The following is a 26171-nucleotide window of genomic DNA, read 5'->3' on the forward strand; positions in this document are numbered from 1 at the left end:
CTCAGAGAAGGTTCCAGTGTCTGAACCCGCCCCATCCCAGTTCCTCTATTTTCCAGGGCTTCTTTCTATTCTCGTTCTTTTATTTTGCCAAAAAAAAAAAAAAAATTATAATAAAACTGTGGAGCTCCAGGAAAAACCTGACAGCATATATAGTATTTTGGGGGGGATTGAGGTAAGTTTATAAACCAACTTTGGAAAAACTGGCATCTTCATGAGTTGACTCTTCTATTCAGGAACATGCTGTGACTTTTCACTTATTTGAGTTTAATCATGTATTTTCAGGAGCCTTTTTATCATTTTCTTCATGACAGATTAGAACATTTCTTATTAAGTTTATTCCCAGGCATATTTTTGTTGCTGTCACTGATAGAGTCTCATCTCCCAGCATGTCTTCTAACTCTGTTTGTATATATAGAGGCTATGGATGTTTACACATTAATTTTATGACCTGCTGTTTTATTAAATTATTTTATTGATTTAGTAATTTTCTTTGTCTTTTCATTTTGGATTTCTTGGATGTAGGGCCATATTAGCTCCAAGTAGAGACTGTTTTACCTTTTCTGATTCTTATGTCACTAGTTGATTTCTTTTGTCCAACTGCATTAGCCAATCATAGCTTGATGCAATATTAAATAGTATTGCAGGTAAAGAGCATGCAGGTAAAGAGCATGCAGGTAAAGAGTATGTAGGTAAAGGGTATTGCAGGTAAAGAATATTGCAGGTAGTCGGCATCTTGGACTTTTCCCTCCTATTACTGGGAAAAACTCCAGTATTCTTTAAAGGTAAGATGTTCACAAAGCCTAAAATATTTACGATCTAGTTTTTTTCAGAAAAAGTTTGCCAACCCTTGCCATAGATTAGGAACTTAGAAGGTGGCAACCCTGTGCAATGTAGATGCCATGATGAATTATTATTTCTAAAACATGGACTGGAAAAAGAAACTTACTAGACAATTGAGGAAATGTGAACATGGACTTTTGGATGGTGTTAAGGAATAACTAACATTCATTTTTAAGGCATGGTTGTGGTAATACTGTTAGGTTTTAAAGTCATCATCCTTTACAGATGTACTGGCCTTCCCAGATGAAACGGACCTCAGGTCAGCTTCAGCGTGAGAAGCAGGCCAGGCCTGGGTCTGGAGCTGGGCAATGTGCACATGGGGCTCACTTTTCTATTCTTTCTACTTTTGTATCTTGGTGTATTTTCTGAGTGAAAAGTTAAAAAAGATCTCAGCCCTGAGCATCTTCCCACACAGTGCTCACCACACCCTCTGCATCATGCATGTGGCAACACCTCATAAGGGTCCCCCCTCCGTGTCAAATTAATGCCGCTGCTGGAGATGACGTGGATCAACTGAGCGTCAGGACACACTTGAAAATGAAGGAAGGAAAAAACTTGGTTCCAGCTAAGTCAAAACCGGTAGTTCAGGAAACTGAGGTTCACATCAAAGCATACTTGACCAAGTGCAACCAACCACCGGTGCTGGGCAGCTGCCAGGGAGCCTGCTCTCTCACCGTGCTCCAGGCTTCTTTCAAATTGTGCAGGAAACGGCATCTTTTGGATGTTGCTTCCTATTTTATTTGTACCTGTTTATAGACCCAGAATCACATGAGGTTTCCTTTTCAGAGCAGACATCCAGTCCCATGATATTGATTCAAGTTCGCTGAACTGACCTGGGGCCTAGGAAAACAAGATTTTTAAGAGCTTGAACATAAAAATCAAATGCCATGTATCAAATATTGCTCAGAGTGGGATTGTTTACATTGTATTTGTTGGACCCTCTAAAGTAGAGCTAATTTAGTTATGGGATAATTATATCCTCCCTCTGTCCCTCTCTCTCCCTCCCTCCCCCTCCTCCTCCCTTCCCTCCCCTCCCCTCTCATCTCCCCTCCCCTCTCGTCTCCCCTCCCCCTCTTCCCTCCCCTCCCCCTCTTCCCTCCCCTCCCCTTCCTTCCTTCCTTTCTTGCAAGCATCTGTCACTTCATTTATGCTTATTACATTTTCATAGCAGAAAGTACTATCTTTACTCTTTATTAACCTCTGTTATCTTGAAAAATAGCACAGATTAATCTTTTGTTGAAGAATCCTGATGGCGTTGTGGGGATGGGAAGTACACGGGGCATTGTGTTCCCAGGTTTCTGAGTCTGCACGCTCGAGTAGCTTTCTGCTTCTTCTATTAATGCAGCATTTTCACTTTCTCTCTCAGGGTTTATGGTCCAGCAGAGTCTCAGAGCGCGGTCTTTGGAGATGTGTGCTCCCTACTCACGTCTCCCGTGGATGGGTGAGTTAAAATATTTTTAAGGCCAGTCATCATAGTTACATTTGAATATAAAGAAGCTTCACTGTGCTGTGGAGTGAGAAGGTAGCATTAGAGTCTGAGCATTTTACAGCACTGCAGAGCATGCCCATGGGTCACCCAGCGTGGACTCCACTTGCATCCGTGGAGACTATTTCCGCACCGTGGGAAAAGGAGTGAGAATGATTTGGAGAATGCTTGTTAAATGAGCATATCCACCTGGGATTCCAAACTCCACTTTAGTTACAGTGTATGTGGGCTTAAGCCTGTGAGTGCAGCTGCCATTCTCTCTGGGATTCTTTTACATTTCAGAATTTTAAAAAAATCTGTAAGGAATGTTAATGTCAGATTTAGGGACTTTTCCCTTTGGGAATTAGCCTTCTATTCTTGCAATATACAACTACTGATGTCAAAGGCAGCAGGTTGTAATTTAGGAATGAATAATTTTTTTTACTTAATGGAGACACCTTAAGCCAATACTTCCACTCCGGGGCATTTTGAAGAATCTCAGTTTTGTGGCAGAAGTCCACATAAAGTTCCTGACGAAGACGTCCTTGCATTTGTCCAGCAAAGGCTTCTGCACAGCCAACCTCAAGGAACTTCAAGGACCTAGCAACTGTAATTACACAGTGTTCTGCGCGCCCCAAAGGCACATGATACGACGAGTAGGGTCAACTCAGGAAGCTCCTGCGTCTGACCACGCACGCAGGCAGGGCTGCTCCGCCAATCATGATGCAGTTGCTGCTTCAACTCTTCCCCCAGAAGGCTGGAATTTTATACCCATCTGACCAAATGGTTTTGAAAATGATAGGGGAGTCTCTTTTTAAGTAGGCATCTTTTAAGTAAGCAGATTCCAGAAATAAAAAAGACATCGTGGTCACAGTGATCACTGCCAGAACTGCCTTTCCAGGATAATGCGAAACAGATGGAGTTAGTTTGAGTTCTGAGTCTTGTCAGCAAAAAGAGCCAAACTCTGTAAAATATTGGGAGAGATTAATCCTGAGCCAAATAGGAGTGACCGTGGCCCGCGACACAGCCCAGGAGGTCCTGAGAACACAAGCCCCAGGTGTTTGGGCGCAGCTTGGTTTTGTACATTTCAGGGAGACATGAGACTTCAATCCAATTCATTTAAGAAATACATTGGCTCCAGAATGTCTGGGTTAAGGTAAAGGATCATGGAGACTAAAGTTCTTATTTGCAGAGGAAGCCTTTAGGTAGCAGCTTCAGAGAGAACAGAGCGTACATGTTTCTTATCAGATGTAAGATCTGTGTCGATGTTAACGCTGGAGGGTATCATGAGGCCTGTCCAGCCCCCACTTCCCGTCATGGCCTGAACCAGACTCTGAGGTTAAATTTTAGAGTGCCCTGGCTGAGGAGGAAGTCCATTCAGATGGCTGGGGGGCCTTAGAATTGTATTTTTGGTTTACAGCTTCCTTCTCTGGGAAGTTTCCTTCACTGTTCATTCTTAAATGGTTGAAAGACTCCTGTAAGAACCCATTTATCTGTTGTAGTCAAAGATATTCTCCACACAAAGAAATGCATGTAAATGAACTCAGGGAAGCTGGAAGAGACATTGCCTGAAGTGGGGATTTGTTATGAATGCCTTGAGACCTTTTAATCCTGGAAGGAAAACTCGCAGGATGGTAAGGGAGAGGCCTGATCAGCTGGGCGGGAGCATGTGGTTTCCAGGCTCTTGTGGCTGGAATGTAACAGTCAACCCTTGTGACTCAAACCATCAGCCCCAGGACTGGGCTCTGCTGCTTTTCCTATCCTGTTCTAGGGGAGATTTAGATGTCAATCAGAACACTGTCTCACAATCATTTTTTCAAAACAACAACCTTTATTTGTTTGACTTGTGGTGGGTACACCACGTTAAACCGGTATTGATACATCGGAGTCACAGTTGACCAGTTCAGTCAGAATTTCTGAGTGCAGGACTTGCTGAATCTCCCCGGATGACTTGGACGGGGGGTCAGGGCTGGAGATCCTGCTCTGAGGCATGAACCCACTTAGCATTGGGCCAGGTGGACCCACACCTTTACAACCATGAACATCTTAACCATCATGACTGAGAAGATGATTTTCTATCATACTTATTTTAAATATTCTTCCAAATATTTCTGATCCTCCCATTTATATTTTGGAAGGAAATGTAGGGATCTGTTGGTAGTTCTTATCTTCTCTGAAATAAGCTGCAGTCAGCTAATTGAGAGTCTTGGAGCTGAGAGGCAGCAGGTGCTACTGTCACAGAGAGGACCTCAGCACATGTGGACTGACTGTGGACACGAACACCTCAAAGTCCCTTCCAATTACAAAGTACAAAAATATTTTTTGTATGAAACATATACAAAAACGGCTCATGCTTGTAATCCCAGCACTTTAGGAGGCTAAAGCAGGAAGATCCCTTGAGTCCAGGAGTTTGAGACCAGCCTGGCCAACATGGCAAAACTCTGGGTCTCTACTAAAAATACAAAAATTAGCTGGGCGTGCTAATCCACGCCTGTGATCCCAGCTACTCGGGAGGCTAAGGCAGGAGAATGGCTTGAACCCAGGAGGCAGAGGTTGCAGTGAGCCAAAATTGCGCCATTGCACTCCAGCCTGGGTGACAGAGAAAGAATCCGTCTCAAAAAAAAAAAAAAAAAAAAAAAGATAGTTTACAGTGAAGGTGTGGGGATTTAGGAAGGCCTTGCTAAGGTCAGAATCCTTGTGTGAACACTGAGCTGATGGATGGGGAGACGAAAATGCCCAGGAGAAGCTGGGATGGATGAACCCACGGTGTGTGTGTGTCAGTGCAAATACCACTTAATCCAATATCGTACAAGATAGCAACAAGGATGGATTATGCAAAAAATAGTTGTAGTTAAATGAAAACCTAATTTATAAGAAATGGAGTAAGGGGAATAGGAAATGAAATTTATTGAAGTTTCTCATACAAGTGAAAACTTTTCCCTGGAATCTTCTTGGCACCCACGTGTTTTGCTGGACTGAATCTACTCTGAATTTTAGGTACGATGTTTGCGTTATGGCGTATGGACAGACGGGCAGCGGAAAGAGCTATACCATGCTGGGACCCCATTCGGACGACGGCCACGTTCTGCCGCTTGACCCACAGAATGACTTAGGAATTATCCCTAGAGTGGCTGAGGAGCTTTTCAGGTACCGCTGATGGTGATGAGTGGGGCAGAGAAATATGGCAGGGAAGCCAGGTGGTCAGCACCTTGGTTATCACGTGGAAAAATTATTACCATTTGAAGAAGGTGATCAAACCCCATAATCTCATCAGATACATTCAATACTACCAAGTGCTTCCATACTTATGGGCATTATTGCTACCAATTCCTGTGATGAAATTATGTTGAAATTCTGTCATTAAGACAAAACTTTTTTTATTTTTTAATTTTTTTAGAGACAAGGTCTTGCTTCGTCGCCCAGGCTGGAGTGCAATGGCGTGATCTCAGCTCACAACAACCTCCGCCTCCTGGGTTCAAGCTATTCTCCCTCCTCAGCCTCCCCAGTATCTGGTCTCACAGGTGTGCACCACCACGCCCAGCTAATTTTTGTATTTTTAGTAGAGACGGAGTTTCGCCATGTTGGCCAGGCTGGTCTCAAACTCCTGACCTTAGGTGATCCCCTCGCCTGGGCCTCCCAAAATGCCGGGATTATAGACATGAGTCTCCGTGCTTGGCTAAGACAAAACTTCTTGAAAAAGATCCCGAGTTAGAGGGTTCCTTAGGCAGAGGTGGAGGTGGGGGATGGTGAGGGATGGAGGTTTTCTGTCCTGGAATGGGAAGCACAGAGGGAAAACTCCTGTCCTTCTGTCGCCCTTCCTCCTGCCGCCATCAGGACTGTATGCATCCACTTCTCTTTAGGGGTCCAGCCAACATGGCCTGCGAAGATGCTCCCAACCCGTTAGCACATTCTCGAAAGAGACCCACTGCCCGTGTCATGATTTCACCAACACAGTTCTAGAAAAAAAAAAAATAGTAAAAAGTCATCTCAGCAGCCAGGCAAAGTGGTTCACACCTGTAATCCCAGCACTTTGGGAGGTCGAGGCGGGCGGATCACAAGGTCAGGAGTTCGAGCTTGCATGGATGGTGCATGTCATTAAATATTCGACCAGTCATTTTTCCTTCTGCTAAGCAAACTCTTTAAGTTCCAGAAACAAAAGCTCAGGCAAGAGCACTGGGGAACTGAGGTAGAAAGCGGGAGAGAATGGTGGGAGTTTCAAGACCCTCCCGCGGCGTTTCTTCTCGTCTGTGAGAGCTGGGACACCATAGTGGAAGGGGGCGATGTGGTGTGGCAGCACGTCCTGGACGTCGGCTTCGTCGTGTTCCCAGTGTGAGCTGCGTGTGTGCTTCCGAGAGCGTTTCCCCCCTTAGCTGGGCTTAGAGATGAACGATGCACAGCCCGTGAGAGCAGGCGTCGTACATTCCACGGCTGCGTTTCCGTTTGGCTCTGGAATTTACCGACGGAAGCATATCCAGGACTGCAGAGGGCTGGGGCAGGAACTGCCCTGCGGCCGAGGCGGGAACTGCCCTGCGGAGGAGGCGGGAACTGCGCTGCTGAGGAGGCGGGAACTGCCCTGCGGAGGAGGCGGGAACTGCGCTGCTGAGGAGGCGGGAACTGCCCTGCGGAGGAGGCGGGAACTGCGCTGCGGAGGAGGCGGGAACTGCCCTGCGGAGGAGGCGGGAACTGCGCTGCGGAGGAGGCGGGAACTGCCCTGCGGAGGAGGCGGGAACTGCCCTGCGGAGGAGGCGGGAACTGCGCTGCGGAGGAGGCGGGAACTGCCCTGCGGAGGAGGCGGGAGCTGCCCTGCGGAGGAGGCGGGAGCTGCCCTGCGGAGGACGCGGGAGCTGCGCTGCGGCAGCGGGAACGGTGCTGCCAGGGCGGAAACGGCGCTGAGGCAGCGCTGGGAGGGGCTGTTAGCAGCGTGAAAGTGTTAGGGGAGATCCCTCAGGAAGATGGCCAGGCGGCTGCGCCTCTCCAGAAACCGGATAATCAGCATTACCAATGGGCCCATCGCATTACTGGCAAGCGTTTCAGTCGCCTCGTTTCTAAAATGGTTTTTCCGTTTTGCTGTTCTGAGTCTGCGGTGCCGTGCGTCTCCCTCCAGGGCACAGTGATTTGCGGCACTGGAATCCCTCAGTCTGAGTCTCAGAATCTCTGCTCTTCCAAGTGAGTGGCCCCGGGCAAGGCCCTACTCTCCCTACACCTCACTTTCATCGTTTGCAGAAACGAGAATCAGAGCAGACACGGACCGTCTCCCTCCTCATCACATCCACATACGACCTGGAGAAGGGTGCGCTGGGCCAGGGCCGGGGGTGAGCTTGGGTGTTGGTGACTCAAGTTGCAAACCGCCCTCTGCCCAAAATGATACAAAACCACAGTGACATCAGTGCTGATGTCAGAGATAGTTTACAGGAACCCTTTACCCTGAAAAGGACTACTCTTAGATTGCTGAAGTCACCAGAGAAGCCATTTCCTGTTGTTTTAAAGTAAATAAAATGCTCCTGCCTGGATTCCTTGGCTCTGCACGCCCCTCTCCTTTCTTCTAAACCTGGTTGTTGACACTGCCTCCGTCGCGACCGGTCTCCGCTGTCATCCTTCTCAACAGGAGTGTGTGATATTTCTCCACCTGCTCCGCACCGTCAGAGGCACAAGGGATCCAAAAGTGCATGTGATCAATTTTCTGCTTTTAAAAAGTCTAGAGTGGAAACGGCTAATTATGACCCAGTAGGAAATGGGCAGGAACAGATGGCAGAGACAAAGCACGGCCCCGCCCCTCCCCTCCCCAGAGAGTCAGGGGAGCTGCGTGCATTTGAATCACACTTGTTTATCCCGGGACCTGGAGTCCTTTGCGTGTGTGTGTCTTGCCTTCTCAACACTTTGCTTCTTAAAGGCTAAGACTGATGCTTGTGGTTTGCACCATTGTCCCTAGAATCTAGTCAACAGCCCAATAATTACTTGTGGGACATCTCTCAAATTAACTTCTCGGTATTACATAATTGAGAAATTTCTAACTTAGGTTTTGCGACACTCAAAGAGACAAACTGACACATAAACGATGGGCCCAAGTGTGGAGGTTACGTTTCTGGATATGTGGTGCATTTTTGCCTAATGTGTGGAGAGGAGGAGAATGTAAAAACTCTAGTTTGGGCTGGGTATGGTGGCTCACACCTGTAATCCCATAACTTTGGGAGGCTTAGGCAGGTGGATCACCTGAGGCCAGGAGTTCGAGACCAGCCTAGCCAACATGGCAAAAACCCATCTCTACTAAAAGTTCAAAAATTAGCCTGGTGTGGTGGCACATACCTGTAATCTCAGCTACTCAGGAGGCTGAGGCAGGAGAATCACTTGAACCTGGGTGGCAGAGGTTGCAGTGAGCTGAGAATGTGTCACTGCACTTCAGCCTGGGTGACAGGGCGAGACTCTGTCTCAAAAAAATAAATAAATATTAAGTAAAATAAAATCTGTAGCTTAGCTAACTTCATGTTTCACTGTTGCACACACTCAGAGTGTTCTCAGCAAACCCCAGTGCTGAACCTGTCTAATCCAAATCCTGATACTTTGCCAGTAATGATTTTTACCTGAGAGTTTTACTTACTTTCTCTTTCATTTTAGTCTTCATTTTCTTTATCATTAGAAGACAAAACTCTAGATCTGGATGAAAAACTCAGCCTGGCAGCGCCTGGGTGGGGAACATTCCTGCTGGATTTTCCCTCGAGTACAAATAGCATCCTGTCACTCCGGACTTCCCACCCGGTTCTCAGAATAGCCTTAGGAACAAGAAAAGCACGATGCTCACCATCGGATTGACATCACCGTGCAGGTGGTAGAGAGGCGGCCACCTCCAGCAGACAGAAAGAGGCCTTTGTTATTTGGTGACAAGGTCAGAAGGAGAGTTTTGTCAGAGACAAACCAGAAAGCCAGAGGGAGGAGAGAGGAAGGGAGGGAATCCAGGGTTAGCACTCACCTTTTTCTTGTTGTGGGATTACGGTTTTATTTCTCTCTCTCTGTAGTATCTTTATTTAAAAACATTCCTGCAAGTCAGCACATAGTTCTTTAAAACATGGAGCAAAATAAGATGTGCAGCTGCTTTTTTTTTGTTTTTGTTTTTTTTTGAGATGGAGTCTTGCTGTGTTGCCAGGCTGAAGTGCAGTGGCACGATCTTAGCTCACTGCAACCTGCACCTCCCGGGTTCAAGCGATTCTCCTGCCTCAGCCTCCCGAGTAGTTGGGACTACAGGCACATGCCACCACGCCCACCTAAGTTTTGTATTTTTGGTAGAGATGGGGTTTCACCAGGTTGGCCATGATGGTCTGGATCTCTTGACCTCGTGATCCACCCACCTCAGCCTCCTGAAGTGCTGGGATTACAGGTGTGAGCCACCTCGCCTGGCTGTGCAGCTGCTTTTTAAAGAGCCGGAGCTGGTTTTACGGGTCTTGCAGGAAAGTTGCAGTTGGAAGTCATAAGTGGAATTAGAATAAACTCTGGACTCAAGCTTCCCTGAAGTGGAAAAGTTTTAAAACAAACCCCATCACTGGAGAAGTGCTAGAGGCCCGAACATCCTTGCAGCTTGCCTTGGGTGTCTGCAGTGATCAATCGATGGGGCGTGGTAATTTCTAGACCACAGCTGTGTGATATTCAGGCTTCTTTGCCCTGTGTGTTTAGAATCCTCAGTGTACTGGTTGCAAAGGTGTTGGCTTAAATATAACTCTGATAAAATAACTGCTCCCAAGACACGTATTCAACCTACAACCTAAATGGCACACCCTAGTTCCCTGAGTGATCTAGGGGTATGTGACATGCATCCCCCTGCTCGGACCCCAGCAGTCTTACTGAACATCCTGTAGGGCATTGGGGCTGTGATTGGCTTACACTGAAAATCACTCTGTGAGACTTTCTGTAAGTTTCTCTTGTGTGTTTTCCCGCAGGCTCATTTCGGAAAATCCCTCAAGAATCCCAAAGGTTGAAGTCTCCATAGTGGAAATTTACAATAATGACATTTTTGACCTTCTGGCCAAAGACAGCATTGCAGCCGTGTCAGGGGTCAAGCGTGAGGTGATGACAGCCAAGGATGGATGGACAGAGGTTGTGCTGCTGGCCTCTGAGTGAGCACCGCACCTGCCCTGTGCTGCTGGCCTCTGAGTGAGAATGGCACCTGCCCCTCCCACCTGGTCAGGAGGCTGCACATCTCTAAACGAGCTCCCCATGCCCAAGGATCCCAAGGAGAATCGGCCGTGGTGGCCCAATCAGTGCTCCTTGTCACTGAATGGTTTCTTGTGTGTTTTCATGCTTCGTATGTGTTGCACAACTCTCAATTTGCGTAAGAATTGTCTTTCTTTAAAGGTGGTTATATCAGGATGATATATTTGTTAATTAGCTGGAATGGGTGATCATTTCACAGTGTATTCTCATATCAAAATATCAAGACGTATACCTTAAACATACACAATTTTCATATGTCATTAATATCTTAAAGCTGTTAGAGATAAAAGTAAAAAAAAACACAAAATATTTTTTAAAATCAAAATTAAACAAATAAATGTAGCTTTAAAAAAATGTACATAAGAGCCCCTCGGACGGGCATCATCCCATCTCACAGATGAGGAAACAGGCTTGCAGAGGTGAAAGAACTTGCCCACCCCACTCAGGCTAGGAGAGATGAACTCATCCACATTTGTAAATATCAGTATTCCATAGAATACGATAATGAACCCTCTTGTAAAAGTGAGGATCCCCCATATTAAGTATTTTCCTCAAAGTTCCCTATCTTCAAATCCACATGCATGTGCTAGGTTTGCCCCAGTGGGGTTGCAGCTGGGAGGTGACAAAGGGAACCCTCTCCATGAGTGAGAGCCCGGTCAGGCTGCCCATCCTGCGCCCTGGAGGCAGCAAGGGAAGAGCCCGCCAGCCATGCTGAATATTTCACAGACCTGAAGGAAATCATCCATGCAACCCTGATACGGTCACACAAAGTCACCCAAAATTTGAGCCTTTGACTGACAGACCGTGATGGAAATGTTATCTCCTGCTGATTCAGAGCTCTGATTAGCAGTCATATCTCATCCACTAACGTGGGGAAATGGGTTAAACCTTTATTTCATAAATCAGATTCGATACATAAAATATTTTTAAAACATCGTTCCTGGAGGCTCTAATAAATAAAGGAATAGTTGATGTTAAAAATGTTAGCAACCTCTGATTTTGTTCTGAAACAAGTCCATTATTTCAGGGTCAGCAATTAGAGATGCTATAGGTTGGTTAGGCCTCAAAAGGAAAAAGTTTGCTTTACCATGTTTTATTATGCCCGAGACTGGCTTTAGTACCCCATTAGCACTCGTGGCTCATGTGAGAGGCTTCCCTCAGCCGAGGAGGCTTGGAAGTCACCTTGGGTAAGGGGGGCCACCCGTGCTGTGTTCCCCACTGCTTGCCTTGTCTGTAGGGCTGTCGGCAGCGCCTCAAAACTGATGGAGCTCGTTCGTGGAGGTCTGCAGCTCAGGGCGAAGCACCCCACCCTGGTGCACGCGGATTCCTCCAGGTCTCACCTGATAATTACGGTGACTCTAACCACAGCTGCTTGCTCTAACAGCACTGGTAAGTCACCATTTGTGCTTGGTCAGTGGCAAGTAATAGAAAAACCCACTTAAGAAGAAAAAAAATCAGGCCAGGCGCAGTGGCTCACGCCTGTAATCCCAGCACCTTGGGAGACTGAAGCAGGTGGATCACCTGAGGTCAAGAGTTCGAGAACAGCCTGGCCAACATGGTGAAACCCTGTTTCTACTAAAAATACAAAATTAGCTGAGCATGGTGGTGTACACCTGTAATCCCAGCTACTCAGGAGGCTGAGGCAGGAGAATCGCTTGAACCCACGAGGCAGAGGTTGCAGTGAGCCGAGATTGTGCCTTTGCACTCTGGCCTGGGCAACAGAGCAAAAACTCTGTCAAAAAAAAAAAAAAAAAAAGAAGAAGAAGAAAAATCGGCATGCCTGCAGCATCCAAGGCCTCTCATGGGACCCAGCATGGGAATAGCAGCCACACCTTTTCACTATCTGCATCCCAAACCCAAAAGTCCACTGGGATCCCAGGCTGAGAAGAAAAAGTGAGAGTGGGAGGGAGGAAAACACTCTGCTAAATAAACTATAATGCAGAAAGAAAAGCAGGGCATAATACACCTTGGAGTACATGCATTTGTCATGGAAGAAACAATGAGTGTAATTTCAGTTTAAAACCAAACTTTCAAACTATGCAGTATATAAAATGATTCCAGTTATGTAACAGAAAGAACACAGGCCTGTGAAGCCTGGGCTTCAACTCTCAAACTTGAGCTGCGTCCAATTCCCTGCAGCAGGTGGTGGGAACTAATAGCAGACACCACCCACGCTCAGGTTCAGCAGGGCTGGGACTGGACCCAGAATGTGCGTTTCTGCAAGGACATGGCTCGGGGGACCACACCTGGAGAGCCACGGGTCTGGGGCCGGAACATGAGACTGTAGTCCCGTTGAAACCTGGTCTCAGTGGGTTGACACAGGAAAGGCCATTTCTCACTCGTATCCAGGGCCAGTGTGGCTGAACGTTCCACATCCTTCCTGCCACCATCTCACTTGAAACATGGCCTCCAAGTTTGCTTGGGTAAGGGAAGGAGAGGTGATGGGGACGTGCTGACAATAGCCCCTGGCCAGCCTAGAGCAGGCCACAGCTGGGCACAGGGCCTTGTACCCGCAGGGGGCTGGAAAGGCACAGGCGTGTGATGTTTAGGGAGCACCAAAGATCTCTACCAAAAACACTCCCGACACAGGGGAGGTGTGGCTGCCAGTGATGGTGGGAATAAGACTGGATTTCATGTCCTTTAAAAACAATTGTGTATACTTTCTATGTTTTGTACAGTGAGTAAATGCTATTTTGCTTTTTTAAAAACCCTAAGAAGTTTGTTTAGGAATAACACACTACAAAGACATTTGCATTAAAATGAAGAGCCCTTTTGTTAGGATTTGTGTGGAAGATTATCAAACAGGTTGTAGAATTTATTTCTAAAAGGGCTCATAGATTTTCTGAGTGGGATTTTCATTAACATGATTATCAAGTCTTTCTAAGAAGCATTATTTGATTTCCTTTGGGCCAATTAGGCATTATTTCAACCTTCCACAGTGAAGAAAGCTGCTTTCTAACTTGGGTTTTCCCCCAGAGAAGCCACTATCCCCTAGACCTCTGCGGAAATCCCACCACTTACTGGGTGGGAGGTGTGGGTGGGAGGGTGCAGTTCAGAAACTTCTCGGCTGTGACCGAGGCAAAGCACAGCCTCATGGCTTCATGCAACTGTTTTCCTCCTTGTCGCTCCCTTGCAGTAGACCAAGCCTGCAGTGCCACCCTCCCCAGGGAGCGAACAGAGGCAGGAAGGGCAGGAAGGGCAGGAAGGAGCCGCAGAGCTTCTCAAGGGGCCTCGGCTCCACAGCCGGTTCCTGGGCACCCCGCAGGGCGTGCGGAGCAGGTGCAGGCCCGGCTGCAGCTCGTGGACTTGGCTGGCAGCGAGTACACTGGTGAGCAGGGACAGGCATTTCCCTGGGGGGTGGATGCTGCAGAAGCCTATGATCTGATGGAGCTGGATGTGCAACCAGGCAGCCCGGGAAGCTCTGGGAGAGTCAGGCATTTCCCCCTCCACAGATGAGTTCTAAATCCCGTTACATTCTCAGGGATTGGTTCTCTTACCCCGGCAACCCGAGAGTCGTGTTCCTCACACTGGCCCTCTGGGAAGAGAAAACCTGAGTTCCCAGCAGGAGCTTGCTTTGAGCTGTGAGCAGAGCCATGAAAGACCCTCGCTCTAATGCCTGTCCCATCCATGGCCTCCCCTCTACCTGCCTGAAAGCCGCTCCTCCCAAGGAGCCGGTGTTGCTTTTCCTGCCTCTTCTTTCTTGGTGCAAATGGTGATGGTGCGCGGCGGCCCCTGTCCTGTGCAGGTGTGTCCGGGGTGACCGGGTCGGCCCTGAGGGAGACGGTGTGCATCAACCACAGCCTTGCGGCCCTGGCAGACGTCCTAGGGGCTTTGTCGGAGCATCGCGGCCATGTCCTCACCCACCTCCTTCAGGACTGCCTCGGTAACCGTTTTCCCCAAAATCCCCCAGGATAGGGGACCACGTACCCCAGGACACGTGCACACACGTCTGGCCTGTACGTCCTCGAGGGCCACCCATGCACCCTCTGCACCTCCTGTGCCCTCGCTGTGGCTAGCTGGCACTCCCACGGCACGCTGGTCATTCTCCTGTGCCTTCTCACCTCGGCTTGGCTGCTTGCTTGTTCGGTCTGTGTGTGACCTGCCTCCTGGTCGGGGCTCAGGTTCTCAAGGGTGGCAGCCCTAGCCTCTCTCTTCACCGGGGGTCCGCCAGGGCAGCTGAGGTCTCTCTAGGCTGCTGCTGTGTGTGTGGCCTGGGTCCCTCCGGCTGTGTAGACCTGCTTAGGCCGCAAGTTCCTTGGGTCTTTTGGGGGCAGGTGCCAGAAGCCTGGACGCAGCAGACTAAGCACCAGCGCCAGGTGGGGCACAGGCAGCCCCTGTGCGGAGTCATCCAGCTGTGGCTAGATCTGGGCTTGCAGTTCGCGGGGAGCTCAGTTAGTGCCCCCTCTCCCCACTCAGACTCCAGACCAGTTGAAAGGGAGGACCCGAGGAAGCATTGCTGTGGCTGTAGAGTGGCCTCTGCCAGGGCTGGGCTTCCTGACTGAGGGTCCAGGCAGAGTCCCCCAGAGGTGGCCCTGGGCCCTGTAGGCCCTGTCCTGAGAAACGGCCACTGCAGGACGGCAGGGACACGTGGCCACCACAGTGGGGGGGCTCCTTCTTCCTGGGAGGGCCACCCTGGGAGGTGGTGGAGGGGCCACTGGTGCTCGGGACTCAGGGAGGCCGGAATGTTCCACTCTCCCTGTCTCTCATTGTGGGGTATTTCCCCCTCTCACGGCAAACTGGCTTCCTCCACATGGTGAGTAACAGGGCTGTTCACAGGAGCATATTTTTGGATTCTGCCTCTGAGAGAGAGACCACCTGGTACTCTTGGATTCCAAAGTTCGCAGCCCCAACAGAGAGACAGGGCGACCTGGGTCAGGTGCGCAGCCCACCCGTGATCTCAGGGGCGGCACCGTGGGGCACACAGTGCCCGAGAGCCAGCAGATCCCTCACGGAGCCCCGGCCTGGGCCTCTGGGGTCTGCACTTTTCCTTCCCCTTAGCTCTCCCTTCCTTCTCCGTTGTTTTTGGTTTTCATCTGTACTGCTTAACCCTCATTACGGGTCCTGAAAAACAGGAAGAGACAGCATTCTCCCAGAAGGAGAAGTCCTGGGCACATGGCCCCTGCCCCAGTGGGGTCTGGCTGAGCAGCAGGTGTGGGCATGAGGGAGATCTGGAAAGAGCAGCCCCAGGGGGCCGAGCGTGCCACAGGGTCAGGTGCAGACTCAACTGAGGGCTGACTTCATGCCTCCCAATTCCCGGGACACAGGAGTGTGAGTAGAAGGCCTGCAGCTTCCCCAGGTGAGGGGTGCTAGTGACCAGCTGCTGACCCTCCCGGACCCGGGTGAGGGGTGCTAGTGACCAGCTGCTGACCCTCCCGGACCCGGGTGAGGGGTGCTAGTGACCAGCTGCTGACCCTCCCGGACCCGGGTGAGGGGTGCTAGTGACCAGCTGCTGACCCTCCCGGACCTGGGTGAGGGGTGCTAGTGACCGGCTGCTGACCCTCCCGGACCCGGGTGAGGGGTGCTAGTGACCGGCTGCTGACCCTCTCAGACCCCATGTCCCAGAAGCCTGCCAGACGTGGCCACTTTCCCGCTGGGGCGCCGCCCTCTCTGCAGCCACCCATCTCGGGCCCTGGTTGCCGGCACGTTGGCACTTCCAGAAGCCGCCCTTCTTTCCAGCTTGCGTGTTGTTTTTCTATTTTAAAGGAGGCGACGCGAAGTTACTGGTGATTCTCTGCATTTCTCCCAGCCAGAGGCACCTGGCGCAGATGTTGCAGGGCCTGGGTTTTGGGATCCCAGCTCGGCAAGTCCAGCGAGGCCCTGCCTGAAAGAGGCCGCCCAGCTCCCAGACGGAGGGGAAGAGGAGGCTGGATTGAATGCATTAATGAGTTTTTCTCCTAAAACTGTGTTTCTTGTCCTTGCTTTATAATGCATATGTGCTTAGAAATAAACAGGTTTCCCGATGACTCAATAAACCTGGCTTTATTCCAAAGCACCCTCATGAATGTGGATGGGACCTCCAACCCCTGCCAGACCATCAGGCAGGGCAGGCTTCACAGAGGAGCTCCTTGCAGAGTGGCTGCCACCAGGTGTCACAGCAGGCACTCGCTGTCCTCATCAGACTCTCCCCAGAGGCCACCTTGGGCCCTGAAGGCCCTGCCCCGGGAAACTCAGGAGCCAGCAGAAGCGGCCGTGGGCAGGAGGGCAGGGGCGTGAGCGCCCCACAGTGGGAGCTGGTCAGCCTGTCCCAGTGCGGACCCCACCTGTGAGCTGGGGAGGTGCTGCTGGGCACGTACGGCCCCAGAGCCACCAGGCCTCACACAGAGCTGCACCTCTGCCTCCTCGAGTTCGTGCTTTTCCTTTCCCCCGGGCTCCCTCTTTCTTCACCGCTGTTTTTGGTTATCCACCACACTCCGCACGAGGGGCTGTCAGGGAGGGAGGGGGCGTCTGGGGCCAGCCTCACACCTGTCGTCTCATTTGACACAAACGCGGCCCCCAGGCTTCCCCAGCACAGGCTGCAGGACCAGGTGGACTCTGGTTTCCATGGTGGCTCTGCCACCTCCCAGCTCTGCATCCCTGGACGGTTTGCTTGGCCTCTAAAGCCCGGCTTCCTCCTCGGCAAAGCCAGTGAGACCAGAGGGTTGTGAGCCTTAAAGGAGACAAGAAGCAGCTCTGGAGACTGGCCTGTGACTTCCCCTGCTGTGGGGCTGAACTGGCACGTTTAAGCCCTGCCCTACCACAGGGCTTCTCTCCGCTTCACAAGGGGATGGACGGTGAAGAGCTGCCCACGGTGTCCTCTGCTGGAAGGATGGCCCCTGGGGCTGCCTCCATTTCCACCGGGCCCACAGTGACAGACGTGCCCTCTCGGACCCAGCAGATCCAAGAGCAGGGTCCCAGGAGGAACTCCTGTGCAGAGGAATGGGGGGGTCACAAGCACAGGCCAAGAATATCCCATTTCTTACCAGCAATCATTTTGGCTCTGAGAATTGGCTGGGAAGCAGGTTTTGGAGAGAAGTCACAGCTGGTAGCTTTCAGATGGTTTCAATGCCAGGAAAATGTTTTTTTTTTTTTTACTCTATCCTGTTTATGCAAGAGGGAGGTAAAATGTCTTTTCTAGTAGTTAGCACAAACCAAGTAAACCTGTGCCCACATGCAGCTCAGGTGAGGAGCATGAGCTGTGGTTGTCCTGACTCATGGCGGGCAGAAGGGTAGGAACCCCCTCCCTTCCTGGGAGCCCAGAGCAAGGGGTGGGGACAGACAGGGGGTGTTCAGAGCCCAGTGTGCTAACGGCCTTTTCCTGTACTCCTTTTCCCAGGGTGGAGCGTTCTGCCTCATTGGGAGTGGGGACCTGGCCCAGGCTGCTGGGGTCCAGCTTTTGGTCAGGGTGGCCAGGAGGGCAGGTACACAGGGCGTCATGCGCTGAAGACAGAGATGCTGGGCTTCTCCCTGCCAGGAAAGGACTCAGCCAAACAGTGGGGCTGAAAGCAGAGACATCCGCTTCAACTCATGGTCTTTGATATAATCGGGTAGAGATGATAGACCATAGATAGGTAGAGAGATGGCAGATGATCCGTCAGTGAACAGATGACAGAGCTGTAGCTCCATGGATGATAAACTAATCAGCAGATAGATCAGATTTAATCTCATATATCAAAAATATGATCATTTCAATGTGTAATCAATATGAAATCAATATAAAGACGTAGATGAGATATTCAAGATTCTTTGTCCACACTGTCTTCAGAATTGGTGTGTGTTTCCCACTGACTGACAGCGCCCCTTAGCACAGGCTGGCTGTGAGCTTGGGGGCCACAGGTGGGCAGCCCACCTAGCCCTGTGCTGAACCCCACAGACAAATGCCTCCATTTTGTAACACCACCTATTTTTAAGGATACCTTGATTATCCTAAAGTGAAATTATACATGGATTATATAATCCTAACAGAGCACGCCTTTTTTTAAAAGAAAAAAACAAAAGAATCAATATAATGATGTAACTATAATATAATGGAGAAATAGGCCAGATGCGGTGGCTCACACTTGTAATTTCAGCACTTTGGGAGGCCAAGGCAGGCGGATCACTTGAGGTCAGGAGTTCGAGACCAGCCTGGCCCACATGGTGAAACCCCCGTCTCTGCTAAAAATACAAAAATTAGCTGAGCATGGTGGCAGCTATAATCCCAGCTACTCAAGAGGCTGAGGCACGAGAATCACTTGAACCCGGGAGGCTGAGGTTGCAGTGAGCCGAGATCGCGTCACTGTACTCCAGCCTGGGTGATAGAGTGAGACTCAGTCTTAAATAAATAATAAAAATAAAAAGATACTGGAGAAATAAAAATATTTTTTTCTGTGTATATACACATGAGTATATTTCAATTTGTAAAACTTTCAAAACAACTACACCTGAACACACAGCGAAGTAAATGAGTTTGGGTATAAGAAGGAAGACAATATTCAATTTATGTATATGCGACAATTTAAAAATAAGGGCCAAGTGACTATATCTGTGTGTGTGCACGCACGTGCATGTAAAATCTCCATGAATGTGGCCGCTACATAAAGCAGACAGACACACAGACACGGAAGTGTCATATTCCTGACTCACATGTCATGAGCGGTGTAGCAAAGGGATATAATTTTGTGCATGGTGAAAACCTCTTGGTAATGTTACAAAGTTTCAGCTTCTCTTGGTTTACACAACTGTTGCATTCCTGACACATAATGTACATTAAAACTGCAGAAATAATCCTTCATGATTTTACAGAGAGCAGTGTGAGGTTTCAGGCCTGGATTGCCGAATGCAGGATTTCCACCTGTGAATGTCTGAAGGTGGCTAAAGCCACGCGGCCCCCTGGGACAGTATTTGCTGGGTGGGAGTGTCCTGTGCCTTTCGGGGACCTGGCGTCCTTGGTGCCCGTCTGCTCAATGTCACTTGTGTCCCCTCATCATTGTGATGATCTGAATGACCCCACAGGTTCTGAGATGCTCCCTCTGTGCCCAAAATAAAAGCAAACTTCTCTTTAGGGTTGGCCCTTAGGCAGGCAGATGCCCCTGGTTCAGGAAGCCCCTCACCAGCTTCCTGAGGCGCGAAGTTCCTTCAGTAGGACAGAGACACCGACACACAAATGATGGACTCAGGGGGCGGCAGCCCTGGTGAGACGGAAGCTTCTCTGCGGAGCCCGTGCTGAACAGCAGCGTTGAGCAACAACCGCTGCCAGGCCCTGCCGTCCTCCTTCTGACCTTGAAGGGCCCGAGCTGCTGCCATAGCGTGACCGAAGGGACAGCCTGGCCGAGCCGCGTGACACTCGACAAGCCTTCTTTGTGTATCTGATGAAGCTCCTCTCTGAGCAAGGCCGGCATTGTGATAACCAAGCTGCCTTTGCAGAGGACGCGTGGACGCCTCGCCCCACAGCCACGTGGGGCCCACAGTGGTGCCCCTGAGACGGGCACCGTGTGAAAATGACAGAGCTTCCCTCTGGGGAAGTGTTAGATGGGCTCTGGCCAGCCTCTAGGCGGGATGGCAGAGGCGCGAGTGACTCAGGAACCTGCCAGTCACAGTCTAGAGCAAGGGCATCTACAGAGACTGGGAGTCGGGGCAGTGGGTGTGGGGTGCGCTTGGGCCCCAGGCACCGGACCCCACTGCCTGCCACCCTTGACGCCCCCACGCTGCAGACTGGGCCCCTCTGCCCCATCACAGGGCGTGCAGCTGAGTCCTCGCTCCCCAGGTTTTCGTCTGCTCTCACTCTCAACTCCTCATTTCCTAGAAGGAAGCCTGGGTCCACTCTTCACCCTGGTCCACTTGGCCACACCCAGAGTGCCAGGGTTTCAGAGCAAACCAGCCCAGTCTCCAGGGTGTGGGGCTGCAGGCACTCACCCCACCGCTGGCCACCACCAGTGATTTCAATGGCCCATCACCGTGGTGCTGATGCACTGCCCGTAAGAAGGGAGAGGGAGGGAAAGACCCAGGAAACAGACAGAAAAAAACCCAAAACTAGTCAGTGACTAAAACTCAAAGACGTCCTGTCAACAGCTCTGCTCTGGGGTTGCTGTCTTCGTTATCTTCGTGTCCATCAGCTTCTTCCTCTTGGCTCAGGGCCTTTGAAGCTGTTTAGGATCCACCAATTTGAAAAGCAAGGACGCTGAGGCTGTGGAGTCTGCACACTTACGGACCTGCAGTGCCTGTGAGTGGGCAGGAAGGAGCGTCTGCCCCTCAGTCGTGGTCCGGCTCCTTCTCTCACAGAAGTGGACCTTTGGAGGGCAGTCCCAGCACCACGGAGAAATGCATCCCCAGAAACACTTGTGGCTTCCACAAACTGAGCACAACCAGACCTCCTCAGTGCTGACCTAGGGCACAATTGTTCACGCACGAGAGACGCCTTATGGGGTGAGAGCGTGACTCTGATGCGAGGTTTGCGTTCCCAGGGCTGACCTGTCTGGGCACTTCACAGCTGGACCAGGCATGCTTGGAGGGGCGCCTTGAACCTGGACAGCACCCCCTCCTTGCCTCCCTCAGGCCCTTTGGCCACAGAACCTGTGACATGGGCAGGCTCAGGAGAGGAGAGAAGGAAGGGAAGGAGCCCAGGCCCCGAGGAGGGAAGTTTGCAGGGGGCCGGGGTGGGGGTGGGGTGGGGGCCCAGGCCCCAGGGCTGGGGCAGCTCTGGGTGCCAGACGCGGTTTCGTCCAGAGGACACTGCAAGGCTGGAATAAAACACCCTGCCCTCTTCAGCTTGTAGTGGGTCAGAGGCTGCTGGTTTTGAAGAGATTTGCCAGTGATCTGTGGGAGGAAACACTCAGCAGAGGTTTAGGCGGCACGTGGAGGCTGCGCGGGGACAGACCAAATGGAGAGGACAGAAGACGCCACAGCTACCCAGGGTGCGAGAGCTGCGACAGGCACCTGTTACAGCGGAACGACAGGGGCCCGGCCCCACCTCGGGGTCCCGGGTGGCTTCCCTGCAGGGGCAGCCTCTGTGCAGAGGCCTGAAGGGTCCACAGTGGCAAAGGGGGAATGACAAAGTGTCTGCCTGTGCGGGACTGTGTATTCTGTACTATAATCACCCTGTGAGGGGCGCACGCCGCCGTCCTAGAGCATCACAGACACCAGCCCCCGGGCCTGCTGGTACTCGCCGGAGGTCCCTGCGCGATGAGGGTCCCGCCGCGGCCATCGTTTAGTGCGAGGCAGGAGGGGGCCGGCTATGGTGGGGACGCCCGGCTGCCCCAGATCTCTCTTGCCTGCCCTTTCCTCCGCAGGCTGCCTGTGCCCCCGCCGTAGCCAGAAACAGGCCCTGGGGAGTGGTGGGCGGCCGCACAGTGTGGCTTGTGGCCCTGGACACTCCCTCAGGACTGTCTGGGACCAGGCTCACCTCAGATTCCGAATTCACTGCAGACCTCACTTTGGGAACAGCCTGGCCTAGCCCTGATACTCGGGGAAAGAGCGGCGGTCGGAGGAGGCAGGAGGAGCACACAGAGGGCAGGCCGGGGGCCCAGGTGTGGCTGGGGCAGCCGTGGCCTCCTCAGCACAGTGTGAGCCCAGCAGCCTCGCCGTGGCCAAGGCCCTGGGCCTGGGAACTTGTAATCCAGTCGCTGACTTTGCTTGGCTAGCAGAAATGGAAGACGCCTCATTTGTGGTGACCGAGGTGGTGGAATGTTGACCCTGGGGGTGTTGCTGTAGGAGGCCAGTGAGCTGTTGGCCCAGTGGGCAGGACCTGGGTGACCGACGCCCTGGGGCTCTCATAACTCCCTGGACCTTCTCCTTTCTTGGTGGAGCTTGGCCAAAATCCACGGACATTTTACATCTGTTTCCCTAAAGCGCTAGGGACCCTCTGTAGTTTCAGCCACGCTCCTCGGGCAAGCCCCGGGATGGGGTGGGGGCGGCCAGAACAATGTGGGGTGGGTGTGGCCGGACGCCAGCTGCCCCTCCGCAGGGGCTTCAGCTCCGTCACAGCCATGTGGACTCTAGCTCAGCCTGGGTGGACAAGGAGGTGTATACAGTTGGCACAGCTAGAGCAAGCCAGCCCTGCCCACTGAGGTGCACAGAGCACGAATCCCCCGGCCCTCCCTCCCTCTTTCACCCATTCTGTGCCCATTTATTGGCTGCCTCCCGTACCGGGGTCTTGCTTTGGCACCGAGGAAACCGCAGTCAAGGCCGGAGGCTCCTGCCTTGAAGATCCCAAGACCGGGATGGAGACCGATGAGCTGGATCTGTGCCAGCGTGTAATGTAGGGTGGGCTGAGTGCGTCCCCCGAGGTCTGTGTGGGAATCCCCACCAGCCAGGCCATGGTGTTAGGAGGTGGGGCCCGTGGGAGCCAGTGAGGTTGTGAGGATGGAGGCTCGCGGGTGTGATTTGTGCCTTCGTAAGGGGGGCCCTGGGAGCTCCCAAGCCCCTTCTACCCTGAGAGGACTCAGCGGCCAGGGAGGGGCCTGGACCAGGAATGAAACTGGCCGGCACCTCGATCCGGGACTTCCAGCCTCCAGAACCATGAGGTGTGGGCAGAGTGAGGCCACATGGTCTGTGAGGATCTGTTGTAGCGACCAGAGGGAAGGCACAGTGCGGTGGACATGCCGGGGCTGGTGTGTGTCCTGCAGTCTCTCTGGGAGCCCAGGGCACCTGCCCCCAGGAATCACATGAGAGAAGCAAAACACAAGGAGAGGCTGCGGGGAGGCAGCCCCGGACCCCCGCTGGATGCCTCGCTTCACACACCTGCCACGTAGGGGACAGTGCTGGCCTTCCAGACCTGCGCCCCAGCCCCACCCCTGCACTGTCAGGGCTGCCACAGCCTCATGCCCTCCCTCCATCTTCTGCTGGGCGGCCCCTTCCTTAGAGAACAAAGAGCATTTTGGTTTTTTTTTTTGAGACTGGGTCTTGCTGCATCACCCAGGCTGCAGTGCAGTGGCATGATCTCAGGTCACTGTAGCCTTGACCTCCTGGGCTCAAGCGATTCTCCCACCTCAGCCTCCCGAGTAGCTGGGACCACAGGCGCCACCATGCCCAGCTAATTTTATTTCTATATTTTTTGTAGAGATGGGGTTTTGCCAGGTCGCCCAGGCTGGTCTCAAACTCCTGGCCTCAAGTGATCCACTCGCCTTGGCCTCCCAAAGTGTTTGGATTACAGGTGTGAGGCACCGTGCCTGGCCATAAAGAGCATCCCGGAGGCTCCTGAGGCGCGTCCACCTCCTGCAGAGGCCCCCACTGGAGGCCGGCCTGTTCCCACTGTTACGCGTTCCCATGTCCACTCAGGAGGGAGCCTGGCCCGCACCCTACAGAGCACACTTCTGCATCTGGCTCTGAGGATGCACTTCTTCCTCTTCTCCCACTGCACCAGGCCCTGCCACTGCCCCAACACCATGGATATCCAGGGCTGTGGGCAGACAATGGCTCTGATGTCCAAGGACAGCCGACAGATGGTGCAGCGAACAGGTCCCCACTTGGTGACGGTGACGTCCAGTTCCTGCTGCTTGCACTGGTTGGTGACAGCAGCAGTGGCTGGAACCACACCACTGCCAACGGGAGGCCTGGCTGGTCACCAGAGCACAGACACCAGGGCAGAGCCAGGAGGGGACTCAGAATGAACACTGCCACACTGGGGCGGCTGGAGAACCAGGCACGGGCAGGCAGCAAGCCGGGAGGGAGCCCCAACCTGTGCCCGGTGGCCCGGGGGCCTCATCCGTAGCCAGGGGATGTGAGCAGGGAGTGGCAGCCGCTGCGTGACCCGAGGTTCTGAGATCAGAGTCCCCATCCTGGGCCCCGTTTTGAGGCCTGAAACTTCCATGGTTACATGGTGATGGGGAGCCCTCCTTCAGAGAAAAAGATAAGATTACAAATTCTAAAGTATGAAGATAAATCTAAATACAGAAACATTAAAAAACCACCACATCACAAAGTTTAAAAAGCTGAAAAACACAGTAACACGATATTCGGTGACAGTTTTGATAGTTAGCTGCCTATGATTAATAAACAATTAACCCATGCCATTTTCCCCACTGCGTGGTCGCCTCTTTATGCGCCTTTGTAGAATACCAGCTTTCTCCCGGCAGGGCTGCCCGGGATTTGTTTTCTAACCTTGGCACCTGGAAGGCAGCCTCCCCATCACAGCTCGCCGCCGTGAGAACGGTCGTGGGCCCGGCTGCAGGACTGGCATTGCCTACCACGTCCAGCCTCCCACTGCCAGCTCTGTTTCTCTTGCAGTCCCCACGCCTCCCAGGTTGGGAGTACATGTCTGCCTCACCAGGTGACCTCTGGCCCTGGCCATCCCGTCCTGAGACTCCCTGCTGCTCGTACAGGTAGAGACGACATGACTGGGAACCCCGAAACGTCTCCCAGCAGACTGAGCCAAGTGTGTGTCCAGTTCAGCCTCCCCTACGCGGGCCCCACACACCCACAGGCCCCTCAGTGCCCCTCAAGGCGAAAGAAGCGTGACGGATGAACCCTGAGTAGAAGGGGCCGCTGGTCCCAAACACGGACGGCTGAGTTTTCTGCAAGTTTTATGAACTGATAAAACTTTGTGAAGGCACTCGCAGGGCCCCAGAGCTCAGCCTTCCCTGTGGTTCTGGCACATTTCCCCTGCCTGTGCGACCCAGAGTCCATGGGCCACGATGGGCTGATGCTCGGCTTGGGAGCCCCCTCTCCCGTGAGATCCCAGACGCAGAGGCGGGTGCCAGCTGCCCTGGGCCTCCCAGACGGACACCTGAGGACCCCAGCCTCCTCCTGCTTGGGGTTCAGCCCAAGAGCAGAGCTTCTCAGGCTGTTGATTACCGCAGATGGAGCAGGCTTTCCTGGAGGAAGGATGAGCTCTGTCTGGAATTCTCCATCTTCCATGAGGGACCCCCACAGCAGCAATGCAGGTTCTGGGGCCCAGTGAGACCCACAGAAGCAGACTCAGTGGGGGGCCGAGAAACCCAGCCTGAACAAGCCCTCTGGGTGGTTCTTGCGAGTCTGGACCTGCCAGCTTGACCGCTGACCTGGCCCCGGCCACGGGACCAGCCACCCCAGCCGGGGTCATGCGAGGCTGTGATGCTGGAGGTCCTTGGCCTGCTCCTCAGGGGTCCACAGGGACTGGGACAGGTGGGCTTCTTTTCCTCTCCGCTGACAGGGTAAGACAGGGGTTGGGGACTTTACCCTGTGCCCCTCCCCCACCTGCCTGCCTCATGCCACCTGGAGGCCACAAGCCCCCTGTACACAGCGGCCTCTGTCCATTTGCAGGCCACCCCCAGCCCTGCCCCCTACCCTCCTTCTTAGGAAACATCCCTGTCCCTACCAGTCCGTGTCCATTTTCCTGGAAAATAGCTGTATTGCCTAAAAGACCTCTAATCTTAATCTGTGCAAAAGGAAAGATTGGCTTCCCCAACTTCCCACAGCCCTGCTCTCCGCTGCTTTCTGTCTGGGAAGGAGCCCCCTCCCAGGCTGGCCTTCTGCTTCCAGCTCCGCTCCTGCCCCTCCAGGTGTGGGTGGATGTGGGAGGGGCTGTGGGGAGGGGCAGTGAGCAAGGCTGAGGCTCAAGCCTTAGGGGAGTCTGCCCCGGCCCTGGCTGGGTGTGTCTGAGCTGGTAGCCTACATGGGCTTCATATGGCCTGCCCGGCCGTCCCCTCTTGGGCAAGGCTCAGGGCAGCGGGCCTCTAATTGTCCTCTCCACGTACCCTGAACACCAGAGATTAGAGTCTTTGGAGCAGCCCTACCC

The 26171-nt window shown here is 52.4% G+C and overlaps 1 protein-coding gene across 3 annotated transcripts; it reads left to right on the forward strand.

The window, feature by feature from the left end:
- Nucleotides 1–1083: 1083 nt before the first annotated feature.
- On the forward strand, nucleotides 1084–16476 carry KIF25 (kinesin family member 25). 3 transcript variants are annotated; one of them, XM_055269653.2, is made up of 8 exons: nucleotides 1084–1145; nucleotides 2186–2281; nucleotides 5303–5452; nucleotides 10231–10407; nucleotides 11742–11893; nucleotides 13641–13832; nucleotides 14250–14387; nucleotides 16208–16476. In XM_055269653.2, the coding sequence occupies exons 1-8, from the start codon at nucleotides 1084–1086 to the stop codon at nucleotides 16327–16329; spliced, it is 1089 nt and encodes a 362-aa protein (XP_055125628.2). In that variant the 3' UTR covers nucleotides 16330–16476. The 3 variants fall into 3 exon arrangements, 2 of the variants coding, with proteins under 2 accessions (XP_055125628.2, XP_063479855.1); XM_063623785.1 differs by lacking the exon at nucleotides 14250–14387; XR_010117202.1 differs by lacking the exons at nucleotides 1084–1145; nucleotides 2186–2281; nucleotides 5303–5452; ... (2 more) ...; nucleotides 14250–14387; nucleotides 16208–16476 and adding an exon at nucleotides 7128–7967 and having other exon boundaries at nucleotides 10231–11485.
- The last annotated feature ends 9695 nt before the right edge of the window (nucleotides 16477–26171 follow it).

This window comes from Symphalangus syndactylus, chromosome 2 (genome assembly GCF_028878055.3).
Source record: "Symphalangus syndactylus isolate Jambi chromosome 2, NHGRI_mSymSyn1-v2.1_pri, whole genome shotgun sequence".
Taxonomy (NCBI): Eukaryota; Metazoa; Chordata; class Mammalia; order Primates; family Hylobatidae; genus Symphalangus; species Symphalangus syndactylus.

Bases quoted from the DNA above. Each gene is read 5' to 3' on its own strand.
- KIF25 (XM_055269653.2), top strand. From the start codon at position 1,084: ATGAAACGGACCTCAGGTCAGCTTCAGCGTGAGAAGCAGGCCAGGCCT. The intron at 10,408-11,741 runs GTGAGCACCGCA...CCTTGTCTGTAG, and splicing joins GTTGTGCTGCTGGCCTCTGA to GGCTGTCGGCAGCGCCTCAA. The intron at 14,388-16,207 runs GTAACCGTTTTC...TCTATTTTAAAG, and splicing joins CCTCCTTCAGGACTGCCTCG to GAGGCGACGCGAAGTTACTG.